This window comes from Odontesthes bonariensis, chromosome 10 (assembly GCF_027942865.1).
Source record: "Odontesthes bonariensis isolate fOdoBon6 chromosome 10, fOdoBon6.hap1, whole genome shotgun sequence".
Classification (NCBI taxonomy): Eukaryota; Metazoa; Chordata; class Actinopteri; order Atheriniformes; family Atherinopsidae; genus Odontesthes; species Odontesthes bonariensis.
The window spans coordinates 11,392,498-11,412,116 of NC_134515.1; the positions used below are offsets into that span (position 1 = coordinate 11,392,498).

The 19,619-nt window shown below is 42.9% G+C and overlaps 2 protein-coding genes across 2 annotated transcripts; one reads left to right on the forward strand and one right to left on the reverse strand.

The window, feature by feature from the left end:
- Positions 1 to 263: 263 nt before the first annotated feature.
- brpf3b (bromodomain and PHD finger containing, 3b) lies at positions 264 to 11,952 on the forward strand. The gene is made up of 13 exons (XM_075476246.1): positions 264 to 583; positions 1,629 to 3,190; positions 3,475 to 3,631; positions 3,778 to 3,909; positions 4,989 to 5,117; positions 6,090 to 6,402; positions 7,382 to 7,672; positions 8,362 to 8,964; positions 9,315 to 9,396; positions 9,486 to 9,574; positions 9,701 to 9,795; positions 9,905 to 10,059; positions 10,251 to 11,952. Exons 2-13 carry the CDS (start codon positions 1,653 to 1,655, stop codon positions 10,432 to 10,434), a joined length of 3,768 nt encoding a protein of 1,255 aa, XP_075332361.1. The 5' UTR covers positions 264 to 583; positions 1,629 to 1,652; the 3' UTR covers positions 10,435 to 11,952.
- A 21-nt stretch (positions 11,953 to 11,973) lies between these two features.
- On the reverse strand, positions 11,974 to 19,427 carry nr1h5 (nuclear receptor subfamily 1, group H, member 5). The gene is made up of 10 exons (XM_075476248.1): positions 19,180 to 19,427; positions 15,330 to 15,728; positions 15,100 to 15,240; positions 14,856 to 14,980; positions 13,984 to 14,082; positions 13,794 to 13,890; positions 12,734 to 12,850; positions 12,562 to 12,651; positions 12,357 to 12,470; positions 11,974 to 12,229 (listed from the first exon to the last, which is right to left on the reverse strand). Exons 1-10 carry the CDS (start codon positions 19,274 to 19,276, stop codon positions 12,027 to 12,029), a joined length of 1,482 nt encoding a protein of 493 aa, XP_075332363.1. The 5' UTR covers positions 19,277 to 19,427; the 3' UTR covers positions 11,974 to 12,026.
- Between the last annotated feature and the right edge of the window lie 192 nt (positions 19,428 to 19,619).

Sequence of the window (19,619 nt, forward strand, 5' to 3'; positions counted from 1 at the left end):
AATATTGACATAGTGAAGTTGTTGAGCCATGGGACTTTGTCAATTTTTATGTGCTTTATATTCTGAAATATAACCAATAATCTGAAAAAAAATGTTATCAGGAAAATCAAATGCATCTGGTTTGTAATAATTTTCGGTCCCTTTTTAAATAAGCTTAATTTGAGCTGTAGTAGCTGTCGCAAAATGACATTATTTTATAGATATGCATCCGGAAGTTCTATGCTTTTACTTTGGCTGGAATTGGTTTAGCACATACTGAAAGACTGCAAACAGCTAGCCAACTAGCCGAAAGAGGCTAGTATTCCTCCTCTCAATATAAGCTGTCTCTCAGGTTAATACTGCAGATATATTATTATTCTTTTCTGTGTGCCTTTAGGAATGACTTCTGGCCTCTTAAATACCGTGTCGTGAAGAAAAGGGAAGCGTTTTATGATGGCAAAATATACAGGTTGTATCAGCAAACTGTGGCAGGCAAACGGTAGCTATTAGCTTCGAAAGTATAGCAAGTGAGGCAACCATTACTGTAAAAGCGGCTTCAAACCGCCGGCTGTCGAGTACCCCTGTCTGTCAGTTGCCATAATAGGTAAGATATCTTAAATTTGTTATCCTATTACTTTCCTCTACTGTTGAGTTGTCATGAACTTTTGTCTCTGTTTTATGTCGACGCGGTTTATTTATATTGTCAGCGTTAAAAAATAACAAACCAGCTAACGTTAGTACTGTCCACCTTTTAAAGTTAGCAGGCTGGCTAGTTGATCAATTATTTTCCACGGTGCTTTATGCCAGAGGACCGTCACATTACCATGGCATTCCTATCCTGACTTGACCGGTGAAACACTGAATCATCCTCTCTAATCGACTGTCAAGCTGTTAACCGCTTTAGAGCTTTTAACAGTGTTTTAAAAGTGTAAATATGGCTGACATTTTACTCCTGAAATAAGGGCTGTGATCTGTTGAGACTGTGGTATTCTAGAAGCTGATTGGCTCTCTGATGGATCAGCCAGACTTTTCTGAAAGCTGATTGGATAGGACCACATCGATGTAGCAAACCCTGATTTTGCCTGCGAACCGTTTGTGAGATAAAAGTCGAGAAAAATCTGCTGTTCGTTTAACTTTACTGTCCGTTTGTGTTTTAATAGTAGATGCTATGCATCGCTTGCCCGATAAATGGCTGTCAGCACAGTAGTTTATTAATTTCACTTGTTTGGCTTGCTAGACGTCTGATTTCCTTATGTAAAGGAATGTTTACACTGCAGAATAGCGATATTAACTAATAAAACTTAAGTAATGAACAAATAATGTGTATTTGTTAGATTAAACATGCTATGAGGTTCAACCTTTCTTGTCTGAGGTTTGGATGTTGCTACAGCACAGTCATCACATTTTACTTGCTGATGTCAATGCATTTTTTTTCATGGAAAACTCAATTAAAGCAAGCTAATATTGAGAAATATGAGAAATAGTTACTGCCCCTCTGCCTCTCTTTAATGATAAAGACAAGCAGTATGAATTAATACATAAACAATATAAATTGAAAATGTCTTTACTTTAATTTTTATTTTTTATACTGACCTTTATTAATAATCTGGCACCACAATTTCTTGATTTGATTTCATTTTAACTAACAGGTTGGAAAGTGTGACTAGTGGCCTATGAGGAAGCCACGTCGGAAAGGCCAGGGGGCCGGAGGAGGTGGCGTAGATGTAAAAAAATCCAATGGGACAGCCGGCGGGCGCGGGGTTGCCCGCCAGCGATCGCCGTCCCCTTACAGCCTTAAAGCATCTCCAAGCAGAGAAACCCTTTCATATGCCCAGGCTCAGAAAGTGGTGGAGGTGGAACTGGATGGTAGACTTCACCGCATTTCCATCCTGGAGCCTTTGGAGGTCATCACAGAAGATGAGATGATGGCTCAGGATATCAGTGAGTGCAATAGCAACAAAGAGAACAGTGAGCAGTCATCCTCTCCCACCAGCAGTACCCAAACAACACGTAAACCCGTCACACCAAGAGGCCGCAGGAAAGACTCCAAACGCTCCTCTATCAAGTTGCCACAACCTTCCAAGAACCACCGTGCTAATTCTCATCCTCAGTCACCTGAAAAACTTAACACATCACACTATCACCACATGACTCTTCCTGAACCCAAGTTTCATATTCTGGAAACCTTCATGCCAGTTGAGGCGCCTCCACTGCCTGCAGCATATTATCGCTACATTGAACGCTCAGCTGAGGAGAAGGAATCTGAAGCAGAATATGACATGGACGAAGAGGACACTGCTTGGCTGGAGATGGTAAATGCTGGACGGACATCAGAGGGTTTCTCGTTTGTCTCATCGGACACTTTTGAGCTGCTGGTGGATCGGTTGGAGGAGGAGGCATACCGAGAAGCCCGCAGCCGGGCGCCTTCTCAAAGCACTATTGATGATGATGCCTTCTGCTGCGTGTGCCTGGATGACGAATGCCTCAACAGCAATGTCATCCTCTTCTGTGACTCCTGCAACCTGGCTGTGCACCAGGAGTGTTACGGGGTGCCCTACGTTCCTGAAGGTCAGTGGCTGTGCCGCTGCTGCCTTCAGTCTCCTCAGAAACCTGTTGACTGTGTTCTGTGTCCAAATCGGGGCGGAGCTTTCAAACAAACGAGTGATGGTCGGTGGGCACATGTAGTTTGTGCAATATGGATCCCCGAAGTTTGCTTTGCCAACACTGTATTTCTGGAACCAGTGGAAGGGGTTGATAACATTCCCCCAGCACGCTGGAAATTGACTTGCTACCTGTGCAAGCAAAAGGGCCGTGGTGCATCTATTCAGTGCCACAAGGCCAACTGTTACACTGCTTTTCATGTCACTTGTGCTCAACGTGCTGGCTTATTTATGAAAATTGATCCTGTGCGGGAAACAAACATCAATGGCACCACGTTCTCAGTTAAAAAAACGGCTTTCTGTGAGGCCCACTCTCCTCCGGGACAAGAGACTGGTTCAGACGATGAGACTGAAGGACGAGTAGTGGGCAGCAGAGGGAGAGCTAGCAGAGGGCGGAGTGCCTACACAGACGGTCCAACCACACCGAAAAAAGGCAGAAAGTCTGAAGATGGTGCCAAGACGGATAAAAAGAAAAGGAAGAAGAACACAGAGTCAACAGCACAACACACTGGTTCACCTCAGGTGACAGTGCCTCAGATACCCACAAGCAGGTTAAGTTCTGTTTATTTTGGATAAAACGTTGTGTTCTGTTGTTATATGAAAATTTTGAAAATATTTTCTTTTCACCTACTTTTAACAAATATGGTTTTCATAAAATAATCATATTTCTAAGAGAAACTTCAGTTGCTTAAAACATTATTTTTGTTGAGTTTTGTTTTGTAATTGTAATTAAAAGTACGAGTGTACAATTATGATAGAGCTCTTGGGGAGATACCTTAATTAATGTCAGTTATGATGACGGTAAGACAAACTTTTGTCTTTCTCTGTTTCACAGGTTGAATATTATCTGCAAAGGAATCCTCCTCCAAAGGAAAAGCCAGTTTATGCAGAGGCTGCATAACTACTGGTTACTAAAGCGTCAGTCGAGAAACGGCGTGCCGCTGGTCCGGCGTTTGCACTCTAACGTTCAGACCCAAAGGACTACAGAGCAGGTCAGGCCAGGAAACGAATCCAAAGTGTCTGAAATCTGTGGCTGCATTGCTTTTCTAATGGTTACAATAAAGCAAAACAACTGTTAAAATAAAATAAAAAATTTATAGCTCTTTGGTATATTTCTGACATGAGTTGTCCTTTGTAGCCTGAGGTGGATGAGAAGATTTCTGCGGCTAGAGAAGCACTGAGATATTGGCAGAAGCTTCGACATGACCTTGAAAAAGCCAGGCTGTTGGTGGAGCTCATACGCAAGAGAGAGAAGCTCAAAAGAGAGCAGGTAACACACAGTATATGAATAAATCATGCTCACAAGGTGAAATGTTTCATATTCAGGCTTGTTCATTCACCGTTGACATGTTGAAAGAAAAATCTGAATGTATGTAATGCAAATTAGTTTAGAACAAACATATACAGTATGTACTTCAAATTTTGAATTGTTCTCCAACTTAATCAGAGATTCTCACACATTTGGATGATCGCCTTTCTCATTTACACGTAACAAACAGATGGCTATTATGGCGTTTTTCTATTACATGGTACGTTGCAGTACAGACCGACTCGCTTCGTCTTCCATTACATACAGTATCTCATCACTGTGGGTGGTATCCTCTGTTTGCCAGCATCACAGTTGAGACGTGTGACCTCGCCATGTGCGTCTGTTAATTACATTACATTGATTTAGCAGGCGCATTTAACCAAAATGACTTTACAAGTGAGAACTGTAGAGGAGTATAAAGTAGTTATTGCACTGAATGGGTTTGTGACAGGCTTTTAGTTCAGAAGCGTTTGAATGTCTTTTGGAAGGGATCATAATGACCCGACCCGACACGGAGCTCAACTCCTGTCAGCAGAGAAACAAAGCTCCATCTGTAAATCCATACTTGCAGTTGATAGACATGTATTTATTAGTAATAAACGCAGTTTGTGATCTGTGTGCACAGATGAGATATTCATCATTTATGTTGCAAACTATCTGCCAGACTTTCATACATCTGCATGGAACAAGGAGGTGTGTCGTTGTATGCTGCTGTATAGACGTTGTTCATGCCTCTGCAGTGTTTCCACATCACCGTAATTTATTGGCTACGGTAGTACAGGTAGTACTACATGGGGTTAGTGAATAGGGTTAAAAAATAGTGAGCCAAGCCTTATCATACCATTCGGTACTATGTAATGGAAAAGCACCATTACAAATTCATTCAGTAGCAATCCCCAAATCGAAAACAAGACAAGAAACAAGAAAGCTCATCAAAGATGACATTTAACCTAAAAGCATATTTATTAGTTGTTCTGCTTTTTAAAAAGGAAAAAAAAAGTTAATCTTCTTCACCTTGCATGTAAATCCTAAAATTGCAGGTCAACGTTCACCAGACGGCTCTAGAGATGCAGCTGACTCCGATGTTTGTGCTGCTTCGCTCCACTCTGGACCAGCTTCAGGAGAAGGACACAGCCCAGATTTTTGCCCTGCCAGTTGACATAAAGGAGGTCAGACATTTGTTATATTTGTCATTATCATACTGACTACAGATGCACTCGCACCCAGGTTTTACTCTATGGGAGGGCTCTGTGGCTGTGGAATTATGTCCACTCTGTATTCACTTTACATATTTCTTCAAGAATGTAACGCTAATACCAGAAGTTGTAATTATATGTGGTTTTGTCCCAAATGTGTGTGTAAAAAATATGCAGTATGAAGACAAATAATGCAATGGGGGACCAAAGTTGTACCCCAGGCATTTTTGGTGTTGTAAATGGGTCAGCTATAGCATTTGCTTTGTCAGCTGGGCTCATGATACCACTGTTGTCAGCGAACTACGTTGAATTGTTCAGCCAAAGTTGCAGCAGGAACACTTCAGCCATTCTCAATTATTTAAATGGGCGTTATCCACATTTTCAAATGAGAAAAACAGAAACTGAGTGGAAAGCAAATCTTTCTCCCTACAGTGTTCAAGCAGCCTTTCCCTGCAGAATCCCACAACTCGAGACTTTAGACGAGCAGATAGAAACTCTTTGCTATGATCTTTACATGCATCATTTTGTGGAGTAAAGGTCTAAAATAAAAACTTTCTGGAAGAGAATGATTGTTTATTTTCAGTAATTGTAAATTTGTTTTAGACCAAAACTGACTTGACAGTTATAAAACATTATGACACTTCCAGGAACAGGGGCCAGAAAAATAACAGCTCCCAAATCACATCTCCACAATATGCTATAAAGATGGATGTAAAAATACACGGTTTAACCTTTGCTTTGCCTTTTCTCCTGTCCATACATTCTGGTTGATCATATTTTGGCTTAAAGTTGGCTCGAAAAATATGTGGCCAGACAATATAATATGATAGCTCAAAGAGCTACTAATACAGTGTTGATTTAGATATAAGTAGGATTTTCTTTTCTTTTCTTTTAACATCAGTTATTTACACATGAATACATTTGTGTGTTTTAACATGTCCTCAGGTTCCTGACTACCTGGAGTTTATCAGCCAGCCAATGGACTTCTCCGCTATGCGCTCCAAGCTTGAAAGTCATACCTACCGCTCAGTGGCTGATGTTGAGGCGGACTTCAATCTCATGGTGTCAAACTGCCTCCTCTACAATGCCAAAGACACAGTCTTTCACAGGGCAGCACTGCGTCTTCGAGACTTAGGGGGCGCCGTGCTGCGTCATGCCCAACGACAATCCGCCAACACCGGCCTGGACCTGGACACCGGCATGCATCTCGTAGAGTCACCCCAGAAAAGAGACTTCTACGCTTGCACCTGGGACGACGGTAAGTCACAGCGGTGTTTCTGTAAACTGTTTTCATGTCTCTCGGCGTGTCTGTCTTCTTTTGCATATTTCACTTTTATTGAGATTTCAGCAAATTGTGTTTTTGTAACGTGCGGAACAGTTTTTTTTTTCTGTGAGAGCTCTCTCTGTTTGGAAGTGTTTGTTTTAAAGAAGCTGTGGTATTATGCATGTAGACAGCAGATGGGTGAACACATTTCTCACAAAATTTGTTTTGGATGTGTGTTTATTTATTTTCTTTTTAATTTTTTTTCTTATCTGTAATGTCACTGAGACCATTGAGTCTCATTCTCAAGAGAGACCTGTTTCAAACAAGCATAGAATATAACAGATGAGTTACAAACAAACATCAGCACACAACATTTAAACAAAAAGTACCCGGTGAAAGCACACAAAAGTACTAAAAATAGGAACAAGATTTCATGGATACTTGGAAATCGGTGTCCTTGATATTCTGACTCTAGTACCACTTTAGATAGATAGATAGATAAATACTTTATTCATCCCAATTTGGGAAATTATTGTGTTGCAACAGCGTACAGTATAAAAGATATGTAAACAATTAAAGGAAAAACAAGCAAATAGAATAGAATAAACATCAGCTATAAACAAATCTACAGTATAGAATAAACATCAGAGAAATAAACATTAGCAATATACAAATCTACAGTATGAAGAGTAGGGTAAATAATAATAATAATAGTAATAATAATAAACATCAGTAAACTAAATATAAACAGATTTGTACATTTAACAATAAAGGTAAAAATAAATTTACTTATTTTTATATTTTTTCTTTACTTATGTGTAGAGAGGATACTTTGTTGCTGCACCTGTTGACATTGTATATATCTGGCAAACTTGTGTAAAAGTTGTTTGGGGCTCACTTCTACAGTAGCATTGTCTTTTCTTATTTTACATATTACATGCACATACTAAAGCCAACTCCTTGCCGTGTTCAGTTGACAGTGTGCTGGATCCGGATAACCGAATCCATATGACGGTGGAGGAACAGCTGAAGGAGTTGCTCGACAAGCTGGACTTCGTGACATCCATGCGAGGCAGTGGCGCTCGAACTCGACGCATCCGTCTTCTTCGCCGCGAGATCAACAACATCCGCTACAAACAGGGTCAAAACCCCCGCCACAGCACCCACAACGGACATTTCAAGGAAGAGGAGGAGGATGAAGATGATGAGGAAGATGACGACAAAGATGCCAAGGCAGATAACGGCCTTTCATCCTCAGACAAAGGTGGGTGACGGGGTCCACTGACATGTCAATAGTATGTAATTGCCAATGCATGAACCTTAAAAGCCACGTTTTTTTTTCTATGAGACCAAGTGTGAACATGAGCTAACGGAACATTGTCCTCAGGTAATTGAGCCAGGGTCCCCCCCACGCACCAACCCCAACCACCCCACTGTCTCCAGTCTAGTAAGTAGGGGCCCACAGAGTCTCGTTAGCCATGGCTGCCTCACAACTCTTCTCTCCCAGTGCACTCTGTGTCTGCACCTCCTCTGTACATCACTCTCATGGACTCACCACTCTCCATTGGCCATGTACAGTCATGCCATATCATTCCACGTCTGACTACAGACTAGGCCAGTCAAACAGTCTTTTGCCTCCATAGAGGACGACAGCAGAGCGGTTGTGACTTTAGTCATAACAAACTGCCATGCTACCATGCTGCTGGTGTACAGTTGTGAGAGCAACATTTTTTTTTATTCACTTGTCTTGAAAAGGTGCTCTATATTTAGCTGAATTCCTCATCTCCTTTTGGGCTGTGGTTAGTGTGTAAGAATGAAACGTAAATCATCACGAAGTGACACCATTTTCCAGTGTGACTACTACACCACCACATCACACTACGTACAAAATAGACGTTCATTTGAAATAAATGACGAGTCATATTAAATTTTCTTTGTCTGTTCATCTTTCAGAAGACCACAAATCCACTTCTCCCCCGACATTGGAACCTACGGGACCGGCTCCACCTCCACGACGGGAGGACGCACTTCTGGAGCCTCCAACCCTGCGGCCAATCACAGGGGAGCCCGAGTCCCCCAGCTGGCCCTGCAAGCGCCTCAAGATGGACAGCGACCTCTCAAACAGCGCCACGGAGAACATTAATTGCACTAAAGCACAAGAGCGGTCAGCTACACCGCCACCCACTTTGCACAGTGAAGGACAGGTGATGGCCAACGGCCTGCCAGGGCTCAGTGTCCCCCCACGGCCCACCCCCGGAGGAGTTGGACGACGGACCTCTGTGTTGTTTAGGAAAGCAAAAAATGGAGCTAAGCTTTTCAGGGAGAGAGACAACGCTTTGATGAATGGAAAGGGGCTGCAGGACGAGAATACAAGTAACAACCCCACAGCTCCCAATTCCACAGTGAGCACCCCATCCTCCACACCTTTGTCCACTCCTTCAAAGACCCCCCAGAAAAGCCCAGGACCCCCCACACTTGAAGAACTATGGACCCCTAGTAAAGACATGTGCTCAGATACTGGGCTGGACAAGAAACTGAATCATACACTGGAAAGTGGTAAGAAGCTTCACTTAGTTACTGGCATTAAACACATTTTTGAACCAAGTTTGAAGTGTCTCACCCAAGAGATACTTTAGAAATTACTACACAAAACGCTGAAGTGATCAAAAACTGAATGCTGTTTGGAATAAGTGTGTTTAGCTGTCTATAGATTGGCTCAGTGAAAATGTCACTTCAGTTTAGCGAACTAAAACAGTCAGCCCTATAATGAAGCCGTCTGTCATTGTGACGAACACAAGTCCAGCGATAACTGATGCTAAGATGTCCTCTTTGTTTTTTTTATTTTTTATTCCTGCTCACATGATTTCAGTTGGAGCCGATGTGTGATTTCTCCGTTTTGATTTCAGGCCTGACGAATGGCTTCGACAGACACAAAGACAGCGGATCCGATTCCGAGTCCAGTCCATGCCCGATCCTCCACAAAGAAATGTAAGACGCGTTTGTTGTTGTTTTCTTCTTGTTCATTTGGTTTTGTGAATAACTGACAGTCATTGACAATGCACTGCACTGTTTTACAGTAGCTCACCACCCAAACGAAGCCTCGGAAAACCATCTCTGTCCAAAATCCCTCTTCTTGAGATAGTCAATGGAGACTCAGATTACACTGGTACTTTTCCCTACTTTTATGCTCTAATTTAATCTAAAACTGTGTTGCTTTGTATTTATTTATTTATTTTTGTTCTGTTAATTTTCTTGAACATTGATTATTGGAGTGTCTTCTGTTGTCTTGAAGGCAACGTTAGCCAAATGTCAGAGGATGAGACGGAGCTGGAGCCTCTTGACCTGGTGTGGGCCAAGTGTCGGGGATATCCCTCCTACCCTGCTCTGGTATTCACTTATTTTACCTAATGTTGCTGCTATCTGAGCTGTCAACAAATGTGTACCTCTAACTTACCTGTTACCTCAACTAACCTGTTGGACTGTTCCTTTTTTTCAGATCATTGACCCAGAGATGCCTGAGGAGGGCCTGCTTCACAACGGTGTGCCCATTCCGGTCCCACCCAAAGATGTGCTCTGTCTGGGGGAGCAGAGGCAGGAGGAGACCAATGAGAGACTCTACCTGGTGCTTTTCTTTGACAACAAGCGGACATGGTGAGTTTCACACTTATTCAGATGTTATGCAGTGCTCCTTTGGCCACACTGAGGCAACAGAGATGGAGCAGGTGTTTTGTCGAAAGGCGTCCCAGAGTGCTGTGTTCAGTTCACCACATTCAGTTTTTTCTTGTTCTTTGCTTTTGTTCTTCTGCTCTGCTGATCCAAAATCTCTCCCACTGCTATTCTAGGCAGTGGCTTCCTCGTGACAAGGTAACCCCCCTGGGTGTAGATGACACAGCTGACAAGTTGCGCATCATGGAGGGCCGCAAGTCCAGCATCCGCAAGTCCGTACAGGTGGCGTACGACCGTGCCATGATCCACCAGAGCAGAGTCAGCCACAGCCACTGCTTTGTGGCCTCTAACTACCTGTAGAGGGCGACTGAGAGCCCGGCGTGCGCCCACAGTCGGCCACTGTTCACTTCTCCTCCCCTGTAACGCAGCAGGTGGGCCGAGTCCTGCTGCCAAGCGGATATGTATTCACACTGTGGTCTGTAGAGGTTGCCCTGGCAGCACTGAGTCCCGGACTGTAGTTCATTAACAAACCACTAGTGTATGACACACAGAGCAGCGCTGTTTGCCTTTGTTCTCGCTGTTGAAGATGTGCAAATGAAGTTACCTTAAGCCCCACGTTGCTGCAGTCAGTAAGCGTAAATTCCCCATTCAGGGATGTTTCAAGGTGTCTGCTTACTCCACCTGGATGTCATAAATCTGTGTGTCTGGATCAAATGTAGAAGAATTCCCACTATTTTGTATAATGCTACTGCCAAGGGATCAAACTATCAGAATAGAGATTTGACATTTATATGAACTGCAGATGACTGATGAATGGATCACTGCCATCTTTTATAAAATAGTTTTTGTTTTTTTTAAATCTTTTGCAAAGGACTCTTGTATATTTTAATGGCACACTTTGTGTACATATGTATGTGTATTATCAAACTCATTTTAATTTAATGTTGCCGTTTTAAATTGCGTATTTCAATCAGCACACAAGTGACAAAGCGAGGCTGTGTATACTTGTGCAGATGAAATAATTCCTGACTTGCTGCAGTGTACTAAGCTCGTCTCTAATGTAATTTCATTGTGGTGTGTGTGTGTGTGTGTGTGTGTGCGCGTGTGTGTGTGTGTGTTATTCGTATTATCAGCATACAACACAATGAGCCGTTGTTCTTTATATTTGAATTCTCTTTTTGATACAGAGAGAAATAATTTATTTATGGAAGACAGAACTATAGAAATAAAACTATATTGGTTAAATTGTGAATAAAATCTTATTTAAGACAAATGAAGTGAGGTTTTAAAAACATGCAGCCAATATTTTAACAGATGACTTCACACGTTTGCTTTATGTTGATTTTACTCAAGACCAACCACCATCCGTGTTTATTTTATTTATTATCCAGAGCCCCGTTTTATCAGATGAAAAAGTACACCTTTGTCAGCTTGTACTGTCATATTTTACCTGCTCACCTAATTTTGTCTGACCAGTTATTTCCTCATTTTGGGAAATAAAAAAAGAACATTTTGGGTACTTACCGGGAGTTTTGTTTTTTCTCTAAGCCCATAGTAAGGTCATTCTTGTATTTCATATTTAGATCGTTCACTCAGAAACCACGTGAGCAAAAAAACTTCAGATGGCACATTCACTTGTTGCTTTATTTTAACATCATTCAACAAAGTAAAAAGTACTGAAAGTACCTTAACTGTATACAACAAGTATAAAAAGGCCTATAAAAGTGTTTAGCTCAACCAAATTACAGCAAGTCGAAAAAGCACATCTGAGAAGCTGAAGTTCTATAATAACTAAAACTAAAGTCACTTTAGAAAAAGATTTGTGTCAGTTTTTCCCAAAAAGTCAACCCTGTTGATCCAACGTCCCATCAAAAACAGATGGAGGTCTTGCATGTTGAAGACGGCGTCGCAGCTCCGCAAAGATGACAGTCATTTCCTGCCTCTCCTCTCAGTCAGTGTCCGCGCTGTTGTCTTGTCAGGAGGAGGTAGTTGTGATGGAGGGTCCGTAGCTCCGTCAGTCTGCCGAGCAGGCGGCCCAGCCGCTGTGGTGCCCCTCGTGCTGCTCCAGCCTGGGCCCCGCACACTTTGGACATAAGGTCCAGGATCAGTTCCTGCATTTTTTCAACACAGCTGGCTGCCTGCAGGGACGCCCGGTCTGCGTATCAGGGACACACAGAGAGCGAGATAGAGAGGCACAGGTTCACAACACTGCAGAAGAGGAGCTCACCCGGATTGGATAATCTCCTACAGAACATTTACAAACTGGAGGTTCCCGGTCTGACCTGAGCAGAGCAGAGCCGTGGCAGTAAGCAGAGCGTATTCAGCCTCCGTCACCTGCAGCGCCGCCATGCTGCGGAGGAAGTTGAGCACTGGCCCGAGGAGATCCTCACTGCTTCCTGTTCGTATCACCATATGGGAAATGCTAATTAATTTACTGAAGCATTTTATTCCACAGCTTGTAAGACTAATGAGCATAGAGGAGCTCACCTGAACTGACCAGTGTCCTGCTCTGGATGTATTCTTTAGAGTCTCCATTTCTGATCCAACTGTGTGTTGACATGCTAAAAAGCTGCAGGGCTGATTGAATAAAGTATTGTTTCAAGTCTGCATCAAATATTAATGTGTTGGTATTCTGAAAGAAGCGGAGTGGGTTATTCACCTGGGCTGGGGCTGGCTGGGTTGTAGGAGAACTGCTGAGCTGAGAGCAGGAACATGACCTCCAGCGAAGAGACGGACAAGAGGGCGCTCTGGTCTGAGTAATCTAGGAGTTCGAAACCTGTGTGGGGAGCATGATTATTTGTTTTTTCTTATACTGGCACCGTTATAGTTCACCATATGTGAAATGTTTATTCACGGTACAGAACGATGGTGGCAGCACCATGTTGCAGGGCTGCTATGCTGCAAAAGGAACCTAATATAAGTCGTTATAAGAAGGGAATATTCTGTTCAAACTTAAGCAGCATCTCAAGACACAGGCCAGGAAGTTAAATCTCAGACAAAAATGAGTCCACCTGGCCAATGAGGCACATTTCCAAATGTGTGGCTAAAAGATGACAGGAGGAAAGGCTTGACCGCAGTCACCTTAAATATTTGTTGGCAGAACTGCAAATGCGTGTGTGACTGAGGAGGCATGTATGACGACGCAACTTCTAACCAATTCAGAGGCCCAGACTCTTATTGTGAGAGGCTTGTGGAGGACCACCCAAAACATTTGACCCAAGTTGCTAAATGATGCTAAAAATATTAACGCCCTTTTGGCTTAATCTGCGTGTGACTTGTTCCTTCCTTTAAACGCACACTAAATTCAAGTCAAATCCACGTGTGTCCTCTCGCTGCCACAAGTACAAGAGTAAGGACAGAGATGTCGAAGAGTTTTATGAGCTGGACTCACACAGTAATAACTTGGTCTTGTCATGAGGGATTTGACAAAAGACGATCGATTACATTGAGACTAATTCCTTAAATGTTTCAGTAGCTAATAAGATTAATAAAACGGTTGCTAAGAGTTTGTTAAACTGTAAATTCTGGCTTTAAAAATCCAAATGATCTGAGATTTAGAAAACAAACAACAGCTGGTAGGGCCTCATTTACAAAGGCTTCTTCATTTCAACACTGGTCTCTTTGAAATATCTGAATATTTACCCTCTTAAATCATCCTCTATTCTTCTTTTTTTTTAACACTCCAGAATAATAGATTATAGATGTTTGATCCATCTTACCCGGCACTGTTCTGGCAAACTGCAGCAGTCTTTGTAGGTGTAGGGATAAAACATCAGGTGGGCCCTCCCCTTCTGCTGCACACGGCCACTCAAACATCTGCCCGCAGACACAGGAGATACAACATCAGGACAACACAAAAACTGTACAAAATGAGCTTTGTAGTTGTGTGGCTTCCAAACAGTGACCCACCATGTAACTGCTGCTGTCCTGATCCCTGTAGAGACGATGAGCTTCCACCATCCTGTCCACGATGAATTTCTGTTCTCGAGTTAAACTTGCAGATAGAGCCTGGAGCAGATGGAAGTGAGCACAAGCTTAAACTAGTCCCAGATTAAAAATGTCAGTTCCCCCCGCAAAAAACAACAAGACAGACAAGAGCTATTAGATGGCAGATAAATATGAGGAGCCTGTAAGTATACACATCTTCGCACCATCCGGTCACCCTTTCATCCAATTAACCAGCTCAAACCACCAAACATCCTACTAGCAACCATGAAATCTAACTGTTAGTGCACCAGATCAACAAAACGTCTGATAAATCATCATGCAATCATCTGTGTTCTGGCCCTTTCAGTCAATGTAATCACCTGCCAAAAAGCCTGAAAAATAAACCAGCCACTCATCTAACCAAATAACCACTTATATCAAATAAAGAAACACTCAGCAACCTGCATCAAATGTGTCATCAACACTGTTCAACCAACAGTGGCTCATCAGCATGAAGATTAACCATCAAAATACTCAGGCTGGAATATTATACTATACTATATCAGTCGACACAGATCTTGTGTGTCATAAGGTTGGGAATGATTTGTCAGGATTAGACTAGAATATACATTTTTGTCTGGCTGTTTGCCCAGAAGCACTTTGTTAGGAGATCTTCCATAACTGTGGTATATCTAAATATAAATATTTATATTTCAATATGACAGAATGAGATCACACTCTTCTTAGAATTTTTTTTTTTAAAAACTCATATGACAATCTGATCAACCATCCTTCATGTTGGCCACAGAAATCCTTATAGTTCAGCTGAAATGCTGAATCCAGATGTGTCATACCTGTCCGGGTAACCTGCTGGTGGAGCTGACTCTCCTGCTGTCTGTGTTCTCCTCTTCCTCCGGCACTCTTCCCTTTCCTCCTTTCCTCAATCGTTTGGACTGGCACTGCACCTCGGTCAGAAGGCCTGGGAGGAAAGAATATATACTTTTCCAGCACATGTATCATTTTAGATGTGCAAATGGCTTCTCCGGTTACATCATGTTCCACAGTTCGTTTCATGTATTTGAACCAGATGTCTCTTACACTCGGCCAGCATTCCTACAGCGCGACACTTTCTCAGCCGACAGTCTTGGCACTTCCTCCTCATGTACATGTCCATCTCACAGCCGCCGCCGCTCTTACAGTGATACACAGCCTTTTTAGTCACACTGCGCCTGAAAAAGCCTGCAGTGAAAAAGAAAAGAACAATCAGCTGTAACTTAAAAGTACATCAACAGACATAAAAAAAAAAACACACGTGATCAAACAGATACCTTTACATCCCTCGCAGGTGAGGGCATTGTAGTGATACCCTGATGCTTTATCTCCACACACCACACACAGCTCGTCCTGACCTCTGCCCTTCCCCCCTGAGCCCATCCGCAACCTCCGCCCTAGGGGCAGCCCTGCTGCTCCGAGCCCCTGCGATAGGCCCACACAGAGGGGCTCCGGGGTGGCATCACAGGGAGCCTCCAGGCAGTGAGGGCTGTACTGATATGGAGGATGGCAGAGCTGAGAGGACGAAGAGGAAGAGGAAGGAGAGGGGGTGGAGGAAGGAGGGGAGCCGTAGAGGGAGAAGGGCAGGTTGGCAGGGATGTACTGCTGTTGACTGTAAGGGAGCAGCTGGAAGTCATGGTCCTGCAGGGGATATCCCAGAGGGTCAGCCAGCATGTCTGGAAGAGAATGATGACAGTCCTGACCAACTGTTGTGTTGGAGGTTACAAACCTGATGAGCGAACAACTGTGTCATGTTGTTTTGCATCTGTGTGAAAATGTTTCACACGTATTTAAGCCTCAAATGAAACAAAAGAGTTGGACTGATTGCAACAAGCGTGACCGGAACCAAGCTGAACATTTGAAGACACCCGATGACGCTGGTCAAAGTCAAAGAGCATCACAGGACTGCGATTTTACGTGACTCGTTTGACTTAAGGGCTCTTAAGGGATGCAATAAAAACGATGAGGGTGAGAACTTGTGAACTTGTTCAGACTGCTGAAACAGGATGCAGCTGAGAACTCCCGGTGCCCTTTATGATTTTTTTTTTATCCCCTTTTCCTGGATCCTCCATTCAGTCTCTAATGGCCGCTCAGCGTTGGGGCGGCCTGAATCATCTCGGAGTGTGGGTCAGCAGCAGCTTGTGTTTTGCAAAGTCCCGTCTCCGCTGAGAAAACATGTGTGGCCACTGGCAGCCTATGAAAGTACAGCTGGACCAGAAAGACTGAGGCCGCTGTGGGACTTGTCATGCACTGATTAAACAGAACCAACCCAATTGTCAGGAGTCTCAGTTGAAGATGGGAATTTAAGGGGGAATTGTGTTTCATGAAAATAAAGGGTGGTAACATCAATCCGAAAATGTAAACAATCTGTATTGAGGACATTTGAAACTGTCAAATTTTTGCTTGCTTGCTTTTCCACAGTGTGGACTGTCTTAGCATGGAGGCACAGAAGATATGATAACGAGTTAATCTATCTTGTTATCTCAGCGTAACAAAGCTCGTTTTCTTGTTGTCACAAATTGACAATTTTGTAATCTAAAGACAAACAGGTCACTTCATACGATTGTCTCATCAGGAGTGTTGACAACTGTAGCAGCTGGTTTAAGATTAAAAGAATAAAAAGTCTGATGTCAAACAGCTGGCTGACGCAGATAAGTGGGTTTTGGTCAACCTTATTGTATATGTTTTTTTAAAGAAAAGGTGAAATCACGCATCAGGAAAGAAACCAGACATTTATGTTTAAGTTCTTGATTTAACCTCAGTGATATTGGAAATAATAAATTGTATTTTCATGAACAGCGAGATAAATGAACTCCTTTTCACAAGTAAATCAGCTTTGTCATCTCGAGGCAGCTATACAAATAATTTGTGATTTTGATGCCGTTACCCCATGCACACGTATGCCATTAGCGATCCAGCTTACAGGGAGCCCACCTGGATTCACCCATACGGCTGACCCAAATGGGATCCAGATAAAAAGCCCCTTTTGGGTTCATGATAATACATTGTCAATGTACCTGAGTATAACCAATGTGTGCAGTTAGCAGAGGGCCAATATGGAATCTGTTGACTGACCCTTATGGGATCTCTTATCCAGACCGTTTCTCATAACATAAGTCCCACATAAAACTTGTTTGCTCAAACACTGGATGAGTGAGAAACAGCGGGTTGGGTCCTTGACAATTTGAAAATAATGATCTGAGGAAAAACACCAACCAGTCCTTCTGAAGCTCACTAATTAACACATCATGAATTAGATTGTTCATTTGAGTGAAGCCTAAAAGAATGAGGGCCTTTTATTGTAAATGTAAATACCCTGAAACCCACTTTGTCGTGCAGGTGAAACCACCTGGGCAGAACTTTCCTTCATGAGTAAATTCAGTTATATGTGCAAAATTAGTAAATGCTTTAGTAAATTGTATTACTGTTATTTTGGTGAGCCTTTTAAAATAGACCAATAAATTTCAGTTTGGCCCTGTCTGACTCGGAAACGGATGGAGAGGCATCTGCGAGCTTCAGATATTTGAATCGTTTTTAATCTTATAATGTAAAACCTAACCGTTACCATGCACCAAATCTCCCATTTGATTGACTTAAATGTCCCTCCATAACATAATGCAAAGTAACCTTTAACTAAATATGAAGCCTCAGTAATCCTGCAGGTTGCTGAGGATCTACTTTGTCATTTCTGAAGATTGGACATGTAGAAAACCACTGTTGGACTGATGTTTCTGCTCTGATCAGTCTCTCCAGTCTTTGGTTCCGTGTCCAGATGTTTCCTGTCGTTACCAGACTATGCTGGCAATGGGTTAGAGGGGAGGGGGGGTCCTTGCTTTCTCGGCGTGTGACAGAGCCGTGGTTCGCACTGTTTGTAAACCATTTGAACGCTGTCTAAACACTCCTCAGCCTCCCTTCCATCCCACGCACGCTAGGGAGCCAAACGACACCAGCAAACTACCCCCCATGGCTCCCCCTCCAACAACAGGGAGAATATGTTGATGATACAAGTCAATATAAATAGATCCTCTGATGCACGCTCAGCTCCCCCCCCTCCCTGCGTGCAGCAATTGCAGCGAGCCGGCTGAACCTCCTCAAGAACCGTCTTTTCCATGTCACTGAGTTCTCAAAGGCTGTAAATAAAAGCTTAGCAGACATTCATCAACTGTCAGAGTGAATGAGATGAGGATGTGTTGCACACAGAGGGCAGTCAGAGTACACTCGTGTCTCAATGCGAGACAATAAAACGATGATGAGAATAAAGTGGCCCTCTTTAGGGAGAAAAAAATATTTGTAAGAAGAATGTGTTGTTTCTTCATTTAGTATCTACAAAGTCTCATTTTGAAGTCAACTCCAGAGATAATGTACTCACTCCAAAAGCAAAGATAATCTCTATCAGAGTATTCCCAGAAGGTGGGGCTGTAAAACTCTACAAATACATAGATGCAGAAGCATTGTATGTTTGGCACTGAGGTAAGTTTGATAGTTTATAAAATACTAAGGAGTCACATTTTCTCTCTGAACACATCTTTTTCATTTCATTTGCACAGGTGAGGTGAGTGAACAAATGTCACAGTAAATGCGTTCTGCAGATTGCCCCAAGATTCACTGACTCAGACTCTGGCAAATCATGCCCCCTTTTGAGCTTCTGAAAGATATATTTGCATTTCTTGGAGCACCATAAATTAGACTTTATTCATTGTGTTGGAATGAAGGCAGAAGTCCTGCACAGGTTAAAGCTAAAAATCATCTGCTCGGACATTAAAGTGTAGAATAATGACGTGCTCTGCAAGTGAAATCCATTCTTTCGTACAAAACACACGAGACATGACCATTTTCCTGATGTCACTTGCATACATTTAAGTGTTGATTCAAATGTGTTGCTTCCATATGCAAACAGTTCACTAACAGCAGAGTCAGAGCTTCTTATACTGGGCAAAAACAGCTGAATTTTTGTAAATATTATTATATACCTGAGGGTGCAGATCTGCTTAAAGAAAAAGAAAAAAACAGAAGTAGAAGTGAAAGGCAAAGGCAAAGGCAAAGCAACACCAAAAGGAAGAGAAAAAAAAAACACCTGCAGACGGAGCTGAAGAGAAAGGAGAAGCACGACTGCGACTGTGAACTCACCGTAGTACTGGAGCTGCTCTGTGGAGCAGAAACCATCTGAGGTGGAGAGAAAACCCCCCGCTGAAAAGCTCATCTCGGGCTCAGTCCACTCTCTCATCTGGACAGAAAATCCTCTCCCCAGCTAGCAACTCAGGATCTGTCTTCACACAGACGCAGATATAAACACACTCAATTACTTGGATGATTCACACAGATATGAAGGATCTGGGAAGTAAAGAGACATTCCTCAATCCCCAGGATGCGTTCAGGTCTCTCGGCCGTCCAGTCTGATATTCCAGCCTATTTTTAAAAAAGCAGGGAGGAAGAGTGCAGCTGAGGCTCTTCGTCAGTGGCGGACGAAGTGCTGGAGGAGGGTTTAAGTGTCCCGGGGGGGTAGACAAAAGGGAAAGTAGGGACACCCAGGAAGGCCAGGGCTGGGACTGTGATCCAAACAGCTGGAC